This window comes from Ctenopharyngodon idella, chromosome 12, assembly GCF_019924925.1.
Source record: "Ctenopharyngodon idella isolate HZGC_01 chromosome 12, HZGC01, whole genome shotgun sequence".
Taxonomy (NCBI): domain Eukaryota; kingdom Metazoa; phylum Chordata; class Actinopteri; order Cypriniformes; family Xenocyprididae; genus Ctenopharyngodon; species Ctenopharyngodon idella.
The window spans coordinates 19,489,803-19,507,781 of record NC_067231.1 but is presented as its reverse complement, the minus strand read 5'-3'; the positions used below and the strand labels follow the sequence as shown (position 1 = coordinate 19,507,781).

The 17,979-nt window shown below is 36.2% G+C and overlaps 2 protein-coding genes across 3 annotated transcripts; one reads left to right on the top strand and one right to left on the bottom strand.

The window, feature by feature from the left end:
- Nucleotides 1–698: 698 nt before the first annotated feature.
- On the bottom strand, nt 699–13,178 carry rnf40 (ring finger protein 40). Of its 2 annotated transcripts, none has more exons than XM_051914816.1 (20): nt 13,034–13,178; nt 12,731–12,874; nt 11,261–11,428; nt 10,754–11,084; nt 9,439–9,636; nt 9,188–9,309; nt 8,598–8,744; nt 8,153–8,227; nt 7,617–7,736; nt 7,357–7,536; nt 7,124–7,259; nt 6,691–6,812; nt 5,034–5,296; nt 4,539–4,656; nt 4,277–4,429; nt 3,957–4,169; nt 2,248–2,373; nt 1,977–2,117; nt 1,782–1,883; nt 699–1,643 (listed from the first exon to the last, which is right to left on the bottom strand). In XM_051914816.1, exons 1-20 carry the CDS (start codon nt 13,100–13,102, stop codon nt 1,467–1,469), a joined length of 3,105 nt encoding a protein of 1,034 aa, XP_051770776.1. In that variant the 5' UTR covers nt 13,103–13,178; the 3' UTR covers nt 699–1,466. The 2 variants fall into 2 exon arrangements, with proteins under 2 accessions (XP_051770776.1, XP_051770777.1); XM_051914817.1 differs by having other exon boundaries at nt 4,280–4,429; nt 13,034–13,175.
- Nucleotides 13,179–14,333: 1,155 nt separating this feature from the next.
- Nucleotides 14,334–17,937, top strand: cfap119 (cilia and flagella associated protein 119). Its single transcript, XM_051914833.1, has 9 exons — nt 14,334–14,502; nt 14,582–14,616; nt 14,723–14,788; nt 15,529–15,695; nt 15,801–15,871; nt 16,048–16,164; nt 16,270–16,345; nt 16,441–16,557; nt 17,372–17,937. The coding sequence occupies exons 1-9, from the start codon at nt 14,479–14,481 to the stop codon at nt 17,530–17,532; spliced, it is 834 nt and encodes a 277-aa protein (XP_051770793.1). The 5' UTR covers nt 14,334–14,478; the 3' UTR covers nt 17,533–17,937.
- Nucleotides 17,938–17,979: the final 42 nt, after the last annotated feature.

Here is a 17,979-nt window from a genome sequence, read left to right as displayed (position 1 = left end):
TAAAAACACAAACGAGAGACCCCAGTATCCCCGTACAAAGTATGTTTGGGCAAAATAAGCACATTAAAGTCACCCCACCCAACTACGTAATTCACTGTCTCTGGTCCAAGGGAGCAAACAACAGTTCAGTGTTTGGCAGACTCACACAACTGAGACTGAGAGAAAAAGCAGCAAGACAGTTATTAATACGATCAGAACAGCAAGACCATGGGTGTGGGGAATAACATAAGGTCAATTGCGCAATTTAATGGAAAACATTTACATATATATTCCGGTCAAAAATTTGCAAGAAGAAAAAAAAAAAAAAACACATGGTAGCTTTTTTCTCCCAAGCGCTGCTTCTCCTGTGATCCTCTTCTAATGCCTAATCATATGCAACTATGCATATCTAAACCATCTGAAGTTACTAAAGACACATGCATTGTGGAAATAGGATTGTATTGGCAGAAAGCATATGGACTGAAATATTTCAGGGTGTACACTTGGAAAGTCCAGGTTCATCTTTTTGCACTGAGTACATCACTGTTAAAATGAAAACTCAGCTTCATCTAGCCAATCAATCTTCACTGCAAAATGACAACACAAAAACTATACAATAGCTTTAACTGCTAAAGGAAAAACAACTGCTTAACACATTGCATAATGACTCCAAATGATTTGTCTAGGTTGACATCAAAGCAAAGAGCTGAGTTCACAAATAATTGTATCCAGTTTTTATTTTTCAAGGAAATTGTGCAATAGTTATTGACATGTTGGTGATATATCTGGTGTGAGTGTTTGGGGATATATGGTACCTGTCTAAAGCGGAATCAGTTGAGACAAATTTTCTTTTGCATGAATATTTCTTGGTCTCAGAGTTGATCTCTGTTTTGTCTTTTTGAAGTCACTGCACCACCACCTCTGTTTCTAATTCTGCAGCTCTCCTCATTCCACCCAGTACCCATCACATCTGTTCATTACTAACTTTAAAGGGGTTCAATAACATTGAGTGTCACCATAGAAACTGACTGACTGACTAACTACATTACTGGATAGAGTTACTCTATGACTCAAATGGATAAGGCCATAATTGTCAAAACAAAACATTCTCTGTGAACTTTAAAAGTCTGTCATATTCTGTGGGGTTATCACATTTATGATATTTAGAAATCGGAGCAGATACAGTCTTTTTTTTCATGGTGATTCAAAAATGCAAGTATAAAACAGAAAAAGTAAGAGAAAAAACTCAATGGATTCCTCTGCAATGAAGGAGCACTGCTTGTGTGCTATAGACCATGACTACTTCACAACTGTTTCCATTCTGTCACTGTCTGTTTGGTCACTAGCACCACCTATCACAGATGGGTGAAAGTGGCCCTTTAGAGCATTTTAAAATACCACAGCATGGTAATCCTGTGCTTCAAGACCACTTTTATCCCTTCTTTTCTCATCTACTGTTTTCAGTCCATCAAGAAGTCCACTCTAAATTAGGTGATGTAGATGCGGTGGAAGTCATTTGCTCCGAATGCAGCATTGCATTTGGGGCACTTCCTCTGGCGAGTGTCATAGCGAGTCTTCAAGCATTCATAGCAGAAGACGTGGAAACACTTGGTGAGGACGGTCTCCTTATCTCGCGTATTACAACAGGGACATCGCAATTTAGCCTAGAATGGAGACAACAGGTCAGGCACAAATAACACACTTATAAAGCTACTCAACCAGTCAAAAGTTTAAATGTTAGAAAATGATTTCACAGACACTGGTTGTCTATATAAAAGAATCTTTGAAAAGTCAGTCTTCACCTTATACTGATTAATTTCTTCTTGTAGAATCTCATCAGCATCTGTATACACCTCAACTTTCTTCTGTTTCTCCAGCTTACGCCGCAGCCTGGACAAGTCCTCCTGAAATGACAGCATAGTAGAAGAGTTTCACACACCGTTCCCACTCATTTGTATCCCAAACAACATGTTTCTACAACATGCGTGCCCATGTACCTGTGCTTTCTTGAGGTTGGCGCTCTCCCTTTCACGGGCAGTGCGGTTGTCTAGTACTGAGGCTTGGATTTCCCTCAGCTTGGTCTGAGTGTGTTCCAGCTGCACTTTAAGGTCCTCGGCCAACTGGGCCGCCTCCACCGCCTGAGCCATCGTGCAGAAAAACCAGCATTAAACACATCTGGAAATACATGCTAAATTGCTGGCTAAGCTGAGTCATGGTTGTCATAGACATCAGAACAGAGGTGGGCGTCTGTGATCCTTCCGGTTTTACCTTGCGCTTGTTGAGCTCCAGTGCTTGAGTGCGCAGCGCCAGCTCTTTCTCCAGAGCGGCCAGTGTGCTCTGCAGGACACCCTCCTTCTCTTCTAGTTTCTGCACTACCAGCAGCTGAGCGTCCACCTGGGAAGGGCAGTAAAAAAAAGCAGATGATACAACTACATCATTATTGCAAAAACAGAAGTTGTTAAACATAACATGCAGATTTACTGCCTCAAAACGGAAAGGCCCATCAATTTAAGCTTTCAGTCTAGCAGGGATGGGCTGACTAGTTGTCTATCAACCAACTAGTTAATTCGTTAATCTAGATTTTTGCTTTATTTTTTAGTGGTGGTAATTCAAACTTTAAGGATATTTTTGAAGTGCAGATTTGCGAATTAATGGATAGTTTACCTAAAAATGAAAATTTTCCCATGATTTACTCACCCTCCTAGGTGTATATGACTATCTTCTTTCAGATGAACACAATTGGAGATATATTTAAAAATATCCTGGCTCTTCCAAGCATTATGATGGTAAAGAACGGGGGCCGTTTTTTGAAGCCCCCAAAAAATGCATCAATCCATCATAAACATAATCAATATGGCTCCAGGGGGTTTATAAAGGCCTTCTGAAGTGAAGCAATGGGTTTTTGTAAGAAAAATATCCATATTTAAACTTTAACTATAATAACTAGCTTTCGGCAGGCAGCCATACGTATCGTTTTGCGGCGGAAGAATAACCCGACTCAACACATGCCGCACTGATGAACGTGGAATCTCAAGAGGATAGAGCAAAACAAAACACCAGTCGTGAATTAGAAGTCTAAAGGGAGAAATTTTAAAGAGAAATGTCAGAGGATTTCCATATAAGAGAAGAGGAGATTGAGTTTGTTGCATATCCCTATTTGTTTAAACCATCGTAGGCGTCTAAGCTTACGATACTCCTACATCGAGTCAGGAAAATCATTATATTTTTTTTAACTTAAAAAAAAAAAAAAAAAAAAAAAAAATGTTGAGACCTCTGTTGACAGCTATGCACAAGAACGGTAAACAGCCCCCAAAAATCAAGGTGATGAATTATAACTCTGATCCAGTCCAATTATTTAGGGCCAATTTTACATGGACAGCATCTGAAAGCTGAAAAATGCTGCCTGCAGTAAGAAGGCAACAAGGCATGTCTGAATCCTATTGTTATGTCACATCCTGTTTACTGAGATACCTTCAGATACCTTTGCTTCCTATGATATCCCACTATTCTTTGCGTTTGATTTTGTGACAGCTGAACTAAAAAATAAAAAGGCATCTGAAAGTTGCAGTTGGTGGTCAGTTTGTGTGTAAATGTATGTTTTTGAACAACCTTTTCCACTTTTGGTGTTATTTCTAGTGAGAAATTAATATTGTGGTAATTAAATGTTTGCTTAGTTATGACCAAAGCTATCTCTATTTGGTTGGAGATGATTAAACCATTATGCTGCTTCAGAAGCCTGCCCAAAATCAGTTCCGGAAGGTACCTTTGTGCTCAAATGCTGCCTGCGAAGTCTGCCTGATGGGGCAGCAAGGCAACAAGTTAGCTGCCTTAGTTTTTCGGATGCAGCCATGGTCAACTAGTTTTTCATAAAACCCACCGACTAGTATATTATGAAAACATGTTTTTTTTGCACATCTGTACATTCTTGTCTGGGTTCATGGTGATTGTATGAGGAATTTTTTTTTCTTTTTTCTCACCTGGGTTTTGAATGTGAGCACTTGGTCTGCCAGCTCCTCTTTTTCCTCCCGCAGAAGCTTGTAAATCTGGTTGGATTTGATTCTCTCACTCATTAGTTTGAAGTTGGCATCGTCTTTCTCTCGGAGCTGCTGCATGAGCCTGCTGTTCTGCTCCTGCATGTCTTCAAACGCCTGTCCTGTCACATCCATCTCGCTCAGCAGAGCCTCTTCCTCCTGAAAGGTCCACACAGGCACTGTCACTTCAAAGCTACAGAGGTTGTTGATCTAGAAAGAATCTAAAACAATTGTTTAGAATAACTTGGTTCAGCGACTAGACACACCACCTGTTTAGTAGCAGCCAGTTTTTTCTGCAAGTGTTCAATGGTCTCCTCGGCCACACGGATCTTGCGGAGGGCATCTTCATCTGCCAGCTTTTTGCTTTCTTTTCTTTCCCTCTCTTCCAATTCCCGCACTCGCTGCCTCAACTCTTCCACCTGCCAGACAATGTTGATATTAGCATTAAGAGAAGGACCCCCCGAAGTGATTTGCATGTTAATGGTTTTGCCTCACAGAAAGACAGCAAGGCTTAGTGGGATCACGTACCTCTGCTTTGGACTTCTTTTCTGCGGCCATAAGTTGCACTTTATCTCGCTGCTCCTTTGGGGCTGATTTGTACATGTCTAGCAGTAGTTTCATTTCCTTCTGAGACTCCTGAGCTTTTCTGTTGAGAACACAATTTATGTGTGGGTAAGGTGACTCAGAACTGAAGTTCATTAAATGCTGTATAATGGCATTTAAAAGATGATATTATAGCTGCCCAAAATAAAACACATTAAAATGCAACACAAAGTGTCCCAATGCTGTTTTCATTTTAAATAGTATGTTTTATTATTGATTATTTATAAAAAGAATATGTCACTTGCTTCGAAATTTTGTTATGTAATGAAATTAATTATTTAGGTGAGACCAAATACTTCTTGGGGGCACTGCATATTAATTAAGATTGTCCATTTATATTCAGCATGATTGAGATATATAAGCAGATAATGAGTCAAGCAGCATTGAGAATCATAATTTAGGCTGAAAGATGAGACGTACTTGAGCTCTCCTCTCAGCATCTTTAGCGCATCAGAGTCCTTCCTCTTCAGCTCATCACTGCGCTGTCTCTCCCGCTCTCTTTCTCGCTCCCTCTCTCTCTCCGCCTCCCTCTCTCTCTCCCGTGCCCGTTGCCTTTCCAGCTCTCTCCTCCTCTCTTCCTCCTCCTCCTGGTCATCATCTTCCTCTTTCTTAACCTCGAGTCCTCCATCACCCACGCTTTCTTCCAACATCAGCGCACCTGTATCTCCACTCTGGCACTTCAACTGTAAAACAACAGGAGTAGAGAACAATATTTAGTGAAAATTCAATTACTTTGAGGAAAGTAACAGCTCGTATATACAATAACATAAGTGCATTAAATGGTGTATTAGCTAGTAAAATATTTTGTGGGGGAAAAATAATGCATGCATTTTGACAAATCTTCAAAAAATTATTTCTTTTACATTTAGAAAACAATTTTAAAGTGAATTACAAATGAAGAAAACAATATAATGTAAAAAAAATAATGTAATAATACTTCAATAAAGGGGGAAGATGGGCTAGATATCACTTTTGGCCACTACTGTATTAGTGTTGTTATGATACTGGAATTTCTTCAATACGATACTTTGCAAAATATCGATATTCAATATCATTTTCAATAACATGAGTATTGAAAACTGCCATATATACTGCCATATAGATATTTTTATCATTATCTCATATTTTTTTGATAATGTGGGTAATTTGGTTGCAATAGCTTACAGACAGCACGGGGAGGCTTTATTTAAAACTTTGAAATATATATACAAAAAAGGACAAGTAAACGGTCAGTAATAAAATAAGAACAAATTTTAAAAAATTGCAAACGATAGTACAAATAAATAAACCAGAATAAAGAGACAAATGAAAAACAGCTTTAAGTTTTTCAGGTGAGCCTAACAGTAGTACTCGGGTAATAAATACTACAAAAATTAATCAAATGTAAAATAATACTGGATAGTCTTCAATGTAAAAATTAAATACAGATTAATGCTCACAATTAAATTTACAAAAGTGATTCAGTCCAGAGCAAAGAGTGACTTTCTCTTTGGCTTTTGTTCTCTGATTAACATGACGGACAGCAGCAGTTATATTAGGCTGCTCTCACTGCAAGTACTTATGCACAGATCCAATATACTGTTACACAACATGCGTTTTCTTTCTCAGTTATTTACATCCCTTGTGATGCGGGTATAATGTCATTGATAGGCGACGCACGGACACGTGTCCGTGTCCTGGTTGAAATCACTTATTTCTCTGGATTTAAACATTCTTAGAAACATCTGGGATAACGTAAGTACACAAGTCAACAAAATATGTAACATTGTTCTAGTGGATTTTGGATATCTGAATCCAAAAATTTTTCATATTGTGCATTTAAGCGCAATAAGCCATGAAAAAGAACTAAATTTTGTACTCGAGGCTTTATGTGCTGCCTCTCAAATAGCTCTCTCTCTCCATCCATCCATCCATCCATCCATATATATATATATAAAATGTGCTGAGGAGAGAGAGATGTGTATGTGTGTATGTGTGTTAGTGTTATAAAATATTTTTGTAATTGAATGTTTCCACTGAAAATTCTGTGATTGTGGGAAATCATAAAACTGTCAACGAAGACCAGCAGGAGCAATACCTTGTTTATTTCCATCTGTGTCTCACGTAGTTTCCTCTTATACCTCTGCACATCCCCTTTCAGCTGATGATTATGGTTCTGCAGACTGCTGATTAAATGTCTCATTTCTCTGTTTATTGGGCCTGAAGGAAAAAAAAAAGAAAAGAGAGAGAGAGAGAGAGAGAGAGAGAGAGAGAGAGATGGTGATGCTGATAGTCATTCAAATACAATAACAGACAACTCGGTTTATGATGCCGAGATAAAAATTGAACAGCAGCCAAATCTGAACAATCAGAAAAGTGATGACAGGATACACCACCCCCATAGACTTCCTTGCTGCAGCCATGGTTACTGTAAAACAAATGGGCCTTGGGAAATTCACCACTAAGGAATCCCACCTCGCCCACGGGGCATGACAACCGAAAGTAAATAAAATTACTTGTAGTAACGTTACCTGCTTGCTCATTGGCTGCAAGATTCTGTTCGAACTCTATCCGTAGCATTTCATACTCTTTGCGCACCTGGGCCAGAGTGTCCTCTAGCTGGATGACCTCAGTGCGTAACTTCTTCTGAAGAGACAACTCGTCACTCTACAAACAGAAAAGAGAAAGACATTCAAACAATCACAAAAAAAACATGTTCGGATATGACTACCAGCAATCATTTCTGTCCCATCATCCCTCTCACCTCCATGTGCTCAATCTGCCGCAGATGAGCATTTTTGGCTGTGAGCAATAGAGCTCTGGCTTCATCCAGCTGGGTTTTCACACTCAGAGACTCATTGTACAGCAGAGAGAACTGTGATTGGAGGCACTTGTACTCTGGTGTCTCCTTCAACACTTCCTCTGGTATATTCCTCAGATCCATCTACAAAGGGATGTGGAGGTCAGTAATACCAGTCATAAAAAAATATAATTCTTTTTTGTACTCTCATTGAACTCTACCACCTTTAGTTTCTCGCTCTCCCGAACAGCTTCCTGTAACTCTTGCTGCAGTTTCTCAAGCTCTGCCATGCGGCTGTTAGCAAGTTCCTGGTTCTGCTCTAATTCGGCATTCAGAGATTCAAACTGAGAGTAAAGAAATGCTCATTACGCAAACTGACGTACAGATTGGAATCAGGTCTACATCATTTCCAATAAATATTTCACACAATCACACAAGTGTTGTTATGGTTAGCTAAAACTAAAACGAACATAAATCGTTTTAGATAACTGTAATAAGGCAGAAATAAAGTAAATCAAAATAGACAAAATAGACGAAAAACTAGAAATGTTTCTTTGCCAACTAACTGAAATAAGCTGAAGCACTAAAATGACTAAAACTGACATAAACAAATAAAAACTAAATAAAAATATATATAAAATATAAAAACAGAATCACATCAAGTTAATAAATCTTTAAATTTATATATACATATAATATATATATATAATAACAACTTCAGTAGTTTATAAATAATACTAAACATTGTTTCACACTTTACCTTTTGTATACTGAGTGTGATTTGACCACCTGGTAACCCACCAGAACTGCCAGTGGCATGGTAACCGGAATTAAGCTGATTTTGGAAGGGGGCGGGGGGAGACACATTCAAGAAATTAATAAGTAACAGATAATCGTATCATTAGTAATACTCCTCATATTCCAACTACAAACAGATAAACTGTGGTAAACTGTGTCTACTGTAAATGACGCAACAAAACTAGTACAATCTCCTGCAGCACAATTTCCTTTCTCACAGGAAGTACTGATACACATAATAGCAAACAGCACATAATACATTGGTTAATATGAAGGATAAAAAAATGGCAAAGAAATAAATTGCATGAAAACCGAAAATGTATGTTTTAATTAAATTTTAGGGAAGTTAAATAAAATAAATTGTTCAGCATTAAACAGGATAAAACAGAGGTGAAGAGAAAGCTGACCTGCTCCAGAGCTTCTGCTAGGTGTTTATTCAGCTTCTGCTCTCTCTTACGAAGTTTTTCGATGTCCCACTGCAGGTCCTCCACAGCCGTTTCCATTTCAGACACTTTTGTCTCAGAACTCGTAACTTTGTCAACCAGTTCATTATACTGTGGAAGCAAAGACTGGATTTAAGGACAGTTATTTTGAAAAGTACAGTAAGAACAGTAATATTACTTTCATTCTCAGCAGACATTACTGTACTTTCAGCAACCATTCTTAGTGTCAAAATGATCTTTCAGAAATCATTCTAATCAATGTTGTATTGCATAATATTTTTGTGTAAACTAAGATACATTTTTTAGGATTCTTTGATGAATAAAAAGTAAAAAAACAAAAAAAACAAAAAAAAAAAAAAAAACAGCATTTATTTGAAACAATTTTACTGTAACAATATGATCAATTTAATGTTTCCTTGCCGAATAAAAGTTTTAATTTTATTAAAAAAAAATAAATAAAAAAAAATTAATGACCCCCAACTTTTCACTTCCTGTGTATAACTTAGTACATATATATATAAAATTTGATCAAACAAAATTAGGCTAACAGATACCTCTAATGACATTTTGTGGTGTTTCCCTTGAAGGGAGGAAGCAAGGTCTTGCAGTCGATTATTTTCCTCTAGAAGTGTGCGGTTTGTGGCAGTTATCTCTCGCTGACTGTCATCTTCACAGACTGATAAGAACATAAAGTGCAAGAGCACAAGTTTAGTGTTTGCTCATTCAGTGATTAAACTAAAACTTTCAGATACTTTTTTCTGTAATAAACATGTTGTGCTTTGAAAATCACACCAAATGAATTTACCAGCTGACTCCACTCTAGTACACAGCTCGTCAATGCTGCTATGCAGGCGGTCAAAGATGCAGACCATGCAGGCCACAGCACCCTTGCTGAACTGCATCCTGTCCTGTAGCTGCAGCGTGAGCTCCTCCTCACTGCTGTTATCCAGAGTAGCCAAGAAAGCCTTTGCGCTCTCACTGAGAGGTGGTGGAGGTGGAGGGGCTACAAAACAGATCAAATACAATATGAATGTGAATGGTAAAAGCTGCTGTGGGCAGGTTCTATGTGGCCTAGCAGCTAATAGACACTAGATGGATTATTGTTTTATATTATATTTGTGGTCTTATTAACTCTGTAAAGCCTGACATACGAAATAATAGTCAGAATTTTTTTTTTTTTTTTTTTTTTTTATGTAACAAGTTTATTAAACTTTTAGACAAGGATTTTTTTTTTTTCTGACAAATGTCTTATAGTTATTCAATACATACAATTAGAAAATCTGAATTAGTACAATTGCAACTGCATAAATAATTTAATTATTTAAAAATAAAATTTTGAATCTAGAAATGATGAAAAAATAAAACAATACTTTTAAATATGAAACTAAAACTGCCAGTAGGTGGCGGTAGTTCAACCAATTAGTTAAAAGCAGCTGATTCATTCATTAAGGAAATCACTGTGTAATGCTCAGAAACGCACACCAGTTCTGCTATAGATTTGTTCTGAACTATTTTCGTTGCAGAAATAGAGCAAAAACTTGTGTCTAAAAGGTAAGTCATGTAATATTAAGTTATTGTTTATTGAAAGTTTGTATAAAATCAGTATCACGTTTGCAATCATGCTCATATTCTTGAAAATATCTCTCTTGCTCTAGTGAGATTGCTTAATTATATTATATGTTATAATATAAAAAACAAGATCTCAAACAAGTACTTTTATGCAATCATATCTTGAATTTTGTGAGTATTTGTATTAATTTTAGTGATCCCTCATTGATTTCTGACCCGGCACAACGGTAATAAAAGAAATCAAAATAGAAATAAGTTATTGATTGCATTTGAAGCAGGAAGTATTACATCCAATCACATGAATGATGCTAATCAGACAATGCACTGCCAATTTAATGATATCCCCGCATTTGTGGCCCTGATCGGTCCCGAGTTTTCTTAGTCTGAGACCGAGACGAAACAGAGTACAAATGTGGTCGAGACCAAGACCTTCAAAAAAGAGTCTTGAGACCAAGACCAGACAACAAAACTAGTATAAACTATGAATAAATGCTTGATTTTACATATTTCATGTGCTAAGTGCATTGGAGTCTAACTCCTAGTATATTTACCGGGAATTCCATCCTCCACTGGTTTATCAGTCGGCTTCTCCACAGAGTCAGGCAGCTGCTGTTGCTGCTCTTGCTCCTGTGTCTGTTCCTTTTCTTGCACTGGTTGTTGTGGTTCTTCTTCCACCCCCTCAGCTGAAGGTGGAGGCTGGGGGAGGCCATCCTCCCCTTCCATTGGAGCCGGCAAAGGAGCAGAAGGTTCAGGAGCAGGTGTTGGAGCTACAGCGGGAACAGGGACGTCTGCTGGAACAGGAGGGGTGACAGGGGTCTGGACAGGTGCTGGAGCATCCTTGGGCTCCACATGCTGCAGCAATTCATGGATATTTTCCTCGAGCTGTGAAAACAGAGTTCAAATAAGTACTTATAATATTACTATTATCTGTTATAAAATATGTCACATGAGGAATGTATATTTTGTTTAGCTACTTATTTTTATGTGCTAAAGCAGTATCATTACAAAAATGTGTACAGAAATGAGTATAGCATTGGAAGAAAAGAAGAGTGGTGAACCTGAGTCCAACAGCGGTTGACAATAAGCAGCGTGGTGTCATCAGTGGCCTGCCTCTTCTCCAGCTTCTCAATCTTCTCTCTCAACTCATCCTCCAAAGCCTGCCTCTGCTCAAGGCGTTCACAGAGCTTCTTGTTCTTGAATTGAATGACCTTCATGTCCATCTCCTCCTGCACAAAAAAAAATTTGGGGCAAAATTACATAAGCTCCATACAACAATGTGGATAAGTCACTCTTGTCTACAAAGGTTTTGAAGGTTATGACAGAATGTTTAAAACACTACAAATAAAAAGTATGTGGGCAGACTTTTATTCAGTAAAGACTGATCGAAAGTGACATGCTGAACAAAATGTTACAAAAGATATCTATTTCAAATAAATGCTGTACTTTTGAACTTTCTATTCATCAAAGAACCCTGAAAAAAAAAGTAGCACCCCAGAATGTGTCTGAAGTTTCAGCTCAAAATACCCCACAGATCATTTATTATAGCTTGTCAAATTTGCCCCTATTTGGGTGTGAGCAAAAACACACAGTTTTTGTGTGTGTCACTTTAAATGCAAATGAGCTGCTGCTCCCTGCCTGCTTTCCAAAAGAGGGCGGAGCTTTAACAGCTCACGCTTCGGTTGCTCAACAACAACAAAGCTGGAGAATCTCACGCAGCCAAAATGACGATTGTCAGTAACGGTGTTCAGCCTTACATTGTTCAAACCGGAGTCGGACACTGATAGAGAGACTCAGGAAGAAGTTACAACTTTTAGAATGCAACTGGACGTTTCTGAATGGTTAGTGGGTAAATTTATGCAGTTGCTGTGGAATTGATTAAACTCATCGACTAGCATGTGCCGTCATGTTAATCTTTTGTGCAAATCCAGTGTGAACTGACCCTCGTTTGTGAAGCAGTCCAGTGTAAAATGACGGTATCAACACTCTACTACAACAACTGTGTATAATTTATAATGTATATAATCTATATTTGTGGGTCCTGATAATGCTAAATGTCTGATTTTAAACATTATTGTAATATATGTAGTCAGTGACAGAGTGCAAGCATATATGTATAACATAATTCTGTATTTTTAGCTTCAGAATCATGAATATGGTGTCACCATTGCCCTGTCCATTGGGGACCAGGACCAAGCCTATTCAAATCCACCTCTAATGTAATACCAAATTCAGCATTTTAATCAACAGTATGTTTTTTACCATATGTCTTAGAAGTAATAATAATAAAAAATAATAATAATAATTATAATAAAAAAGCTCTTCCTTATTTTTGCAATAGTATCGTAACGTGAGTTCAATATCGTAAATTGTATCAAATTGTGACATGAGTGTATCATTACACTTCTACTTGAGAGTGATTGTTTTTAATTATGTCTATGTTAAAAATCCACTTTCCAAACACAAAATATTGCATGACTGCACCCGACAGCTACAATGCATTTTTGTTTTGGTGGAAACATTAAACAAACCGTAGAAGAAACTCCTCCAATGCGGATGGGCTCAATGAGAGTGGTGGTAGTCTTCTCCTCCTTCTTCAGCTTTTTCTCAGGAGCGCCAGGGGGACTATCCCCTCCTGAGGGGCGCTTCCCACCCCCTGTGCCAGACATGCTTCCCTACAAAATTCACAGTGTTAGACAGATTATTGAACAGATTATTATTATTATATTATTTAGAACCCTGACAGAGGCAAATTAAAGGGTAAGCATCAATTTGTTTAAAAGCACAGACATTTTTAAATTAAAGGTTCAACCAAATTGTCATCATTTACTCACCCTCATGCTGTATGACTTTCTTTTGAAAGAAAAACAGGTGTTAGGCAGAATGACAGCCTCAGTTATCATTCACTTTCATTGTATGAAAAAAATAAGATGCAGTTAAAGTGAATGACAGCTGACGCTGTCATTCTGCACAACATCTCTTTTTGTGTTAGAAGAAAAACAGAAAAGTCATATGGATTTGAACATGATGGTGGGTGAGGAAGTGATTGGCATCATTTTTATTTTTGGGTGATCTATCACTTTAACTAAGTAATATTACAATGTGTACATCAGTACTGATATTATCAGACAATGATTTCTGTGAAGAGATTTTGCATAGGTAAAACCTTCCCACTCTGGCCTAAAATTGACTATACATGGTCAAGATATTAATCTGTTCTCCCTAAACAAAACTAAACGTCGAATCTTCGCTTTAACGATAACAATAATGAGGAGATTTAAACTGAAACACTTGTGATGTAATTCACTTTTTTGAGATTTTCTGTCATATGCTGGTTAACACGGCGGACGTCTTCGATCTAGTTGCTATTTAATTTATTATATTTCATATTGAAACAAAAAAATAAAGGAGTTATAATCGTCATATTAACCAGAGCACATTTTTTAGCAGTAAGAAAATTTTTTCAATTAATTTTAGGCAACAGTGGCGCTTTGAGTGAGTTTAGCTTCGATGCTAGCTGAAGCCTAGCAAGCGAGCTACAACCGTCAAAACATTAGCCTTTTTTATATTATAAGTTGCATTATGTTAGAACTATATGTCGCATATCATACGACAACGTTTTATGTACTGCATGGTTACAAATGTGTAGTAAAATATATTTGCCTTAGTGATTTTTTTGCACCCAGAAACAAACCTGCGCTCCGACCGGAAAACAGGAAGAACAGCAGATATGTGAACACTGACACTACAGGACAAAATTATGTCTATCAAAATAAAAGTAAACGGATTTAGACAGGCCCTCACATATGTGTAAAACACTTTGTTTATAGCACTCATACCTTTTTGGACATTTGTTGTAATCACAGATGTATTTGCTCGAAGTGAGCGATTTGAACAACGTATGGTTGTGGACTCTTTCGTGCTAGTCTGATACTTTACGTCACTTCCCCTAAATCGCAGGGTGAAAATAAAAGTTCTTAAACGTTGTTCTTAATAATAGTTGTTTTATTTGTTTGAAACACGTGTAATTAAAACAATATTTACATTTGGTTCCTATTTTTGACCGGTTAAATTTTATATCAAAAATAATTAATAACGTGCAAACTCGTGTGAAGATTTCGTGGCTTTTAAGTTGGCGCTACTAATCAGTGGTTGGTGGGGGTTTTTACAGAAGAAAAAAATTAGTTGCTAGGATACGATACAACCGGATACAACAGATACAGGTGGTTTAGATCAATATTTTTATAGAGCCGTTTTTAGAGGCTGTCAGTGGGGAGAAATGAAGCCTTTTGAGGACATTAAGGTAAAAACTATACTCTTTCATGGAATCTAGAGATAAAATATTTTATACATTTTTGTACATTAATTGTAATCTTTTGTAGGTGTCCCAGCCTCCAAGAGCACGGGTGCTGTTATGGTAGGTCCCAAAAAAATAAAATAAAAATAAAAATTCAATGCAATTTGCATTATCTACATATTTAGACACAAACATTCTCAATAATTCCTGTTGACTGCATTTCTAGGGCTGATCTGAAACACAGTGATATGGAAGAGATTGAGAAGACCAATTCCATACCAGATATTGAAAGGTTTACATTTATATTACAAATATTGCTAAACAGGTATATTAGGTTAATTTTGTGGTATAGCCCTTATTCAGAGCAGCGCCATGATATTACCGTGTTTTGTAAAAAGCAGTTTAAAGCTCCAATTTTTTAATTTTTTTTTTTTTTGTCTACTTAAATTACTTGGAAAGATATTTTGCTGTGTTTCGTCAGAAGACAAATCCAAAAACGCATTAAATAACAGTACAACCCACTGAAGAGCTCACAGCCTCGTTTTTGATTCCCGTTGAAAATCAAAGATGGCGCTGCTGTGAATAAGGTCTACAACATTATTTAATTTTAAAACATTTTATTGTAATTTGTTAATTTTAAACAGTTCGTTGTTTTATATACGAGTACATAAAATTAGTGTGACATTATAAAATATAGTTAAAAAATATCAAAATTAACTTCAAGTGGGCACCCTCATGTAAACTAACTTTCAGTCCATTCCTGAACAGTGGCTAACTTTACCTCTTTTTACTTGTTAGGTAACCTGCTAATTTTTCTGCCATTGTGTAAATAACCAAGTTAAAATTATCTCAGGCATTTAACTAATCAGACCAAAGAAATTGTAAACAAATCTTTTATACCCTTTTATAGAAATGCTACTATGAATTACAGAAGGTGCTGCATAACAGGAATGATGCTAATAATAATTAATGCAAGATGTCCAGGACATTGCTTGATCTAACATAAATGCACATTGTTTGCTTTCCCTCTAGGATTTTGTGCCGTGCATTACTGGTCTCTGATGTGCCTCAGCCAAAACAGAGAGTACTTCTTGAGTTGTATACAAATCTAGTGCTGTTCTGCAGAGAGAAAAATTTCAACAGGGAGCAAACCTCTGTTCTCATCTCCATTATAAAAAATGTGCATCAATTTAACACAGGTGATGTAGCCATAGTAATCATGTTATTGTAGAATGAACTGTATCTTTATAATTTTGTACAATATTCTCATATATAATATTAAAGCATTCTTGTCAATTTTTCAGAAACACCCCTCAATAACACTGATCACTGTTTGACCTACTGCAGTGAACTTCTGCTTTGCCATTCAGTCAGGGTATGTAGATACAATATACCATTCAAAAGTGTGGAGTCAGTAAGATTTTTTTTATGTTTTTTGGAAGAAATTAATTTTATTCAGTCATCAAATTGATCAAAAGTGACAGTAAAAACATTTATAATGTTATACATTATTATTATTTTTTTTTTTGTTCTTTCCCCCATTAAACACAGAGACCTCCTTTCAGTATCGACCTTTTCAGCTCGGAGCAAGTGACACAGATTTTATACTATTTCATCAACACATATATGAGACATTATTTTTTATACAAATACATTTTTACTCCAGAGGTATGTATGAGGTTATGGATTTGTCAGGCCAAATACCGTGTAGTTTTAGTACTAACTTCTAATTTATGTTAACATGTTTATGACCTCTTCCTCTTGCATGGTAAGGTACAGCTGGATATATACTTGTCATATATTGGAATACCTGAGGAGGACACAGATATAGAGGAAACTGCCAAATCTGGTATACTAATGCACACCTGATAAAATAATATCTCTCTCTCTCTATAACATACAACTGAGATTTGAAAGTATAAACTGACATTTTTTTGTTAAAAGAAAGTGCTACAGATGGAGAACGAGAAACTGAGAAAGAGACAGAAATGGATGGAGAAGTTCAACTAAGTGCTGCGCTACCAGAAATGAAGACCACAGAGACAGACAGTCCCAACCAAGGTACTAATATATTATAGTACTTATCAACTGGTTTAATTTAATTTCTTAAATAAATAAGACAACTCAAAAAACAACCCAGCAAGCATGAATAAGGCTTTGGCCCTAAATATCTATTTCTTTTAGTACAAATCAGTGTATAATTTCATCCATTTCTTCTCCCACTTGACAACTTATTAGGTAACACAATAAGGTTCCATTTGTTAACATTAGTTAACTATATTATTAAACATGAACTAACAACGAAAAATCTCTCTAAAGCATTTATTAATCTCAATTAATGTTAATTTAATAATTTACTAATACATTACTAAAAACAAAAGTTGTATCTGTTAATATTATTTAATGGATCTAAGCTTACATGAACCACAGTTAAACACCATTTTTTTAATGAACTTTAATAAAGATTAATATATACTGTAACAAATGTATTTCCCATTGTTAGTTAATGGTAGCAAAATGCATGAACTAATATTAACTGACAAGACCTCATTGTAAAGTGTTACCAATCATTATTAATGCATAATGTAATATTTAATTGTCTTTTTGTTTAAAATATAAAAATAGCAAATTTTAAATGAAAGTATACACTGTAGTGGAATTATAATTTTATGCCCATTGTACACTAAAACATTCAAGCAAAAATATTTTTGCTATTTTTTTTTTTATTTAGATTTTAGTAATTTAGAAAACCTGTAAAGAAAAACAAATTAAATAGAGATTACATATTTATGCCAGACTGCATGCTCTAATATGTAATACTCCCTACATACAACAAATAAAATACATGTATATGTTTATGTTTTTTTCCCACAAGGGTCTTCTTCAAAGTCTGAGCTCAGGTCCATAGTTCAAAAAGAAGTGAGGGATGAAGTGATGCGCTTAACTGCTCAGCTACAACAACGTCTGCAGGACAGTGCTGATCAGCTTAATGATACCATTAGTAAATTGGAGGCCAAAATTCAAGTTAAGAAGTAAGAAGTATGATACACATCTTTAGTTTAGTTTTGGAAACCACTCATTTCAAAAAGTAAAAACACATAAAATACAGTAATTATATTATTCATATATGTATACCTGTTTGAAATTACTACAGTACCTTGATGATGAATGGACAATGTCTAGTCGACTGTGATAAAAAGAAACAAGTGGTAAAACATATGTAGAGGGTAAAAAGGAATAAAACTGTACACACAATTTTGTAAGGACTTTAAAACAACTCTCAGTAGTAATGCTATGTTTCAAGTATGTTATGCTTTGTATTGAAAGTCTTAAAATCCTCTCCACATTGTTAAATGTTCCCTGTCCATCTACGGTTTAGGCTTCAACAACCTGGAATTGTTTTCGAAACATAACAGTAATAATAAATTCAAATACAATCTGCTTTGTGTCAAAAACAGACAAAGGCTAAACAGCTTGACTAGG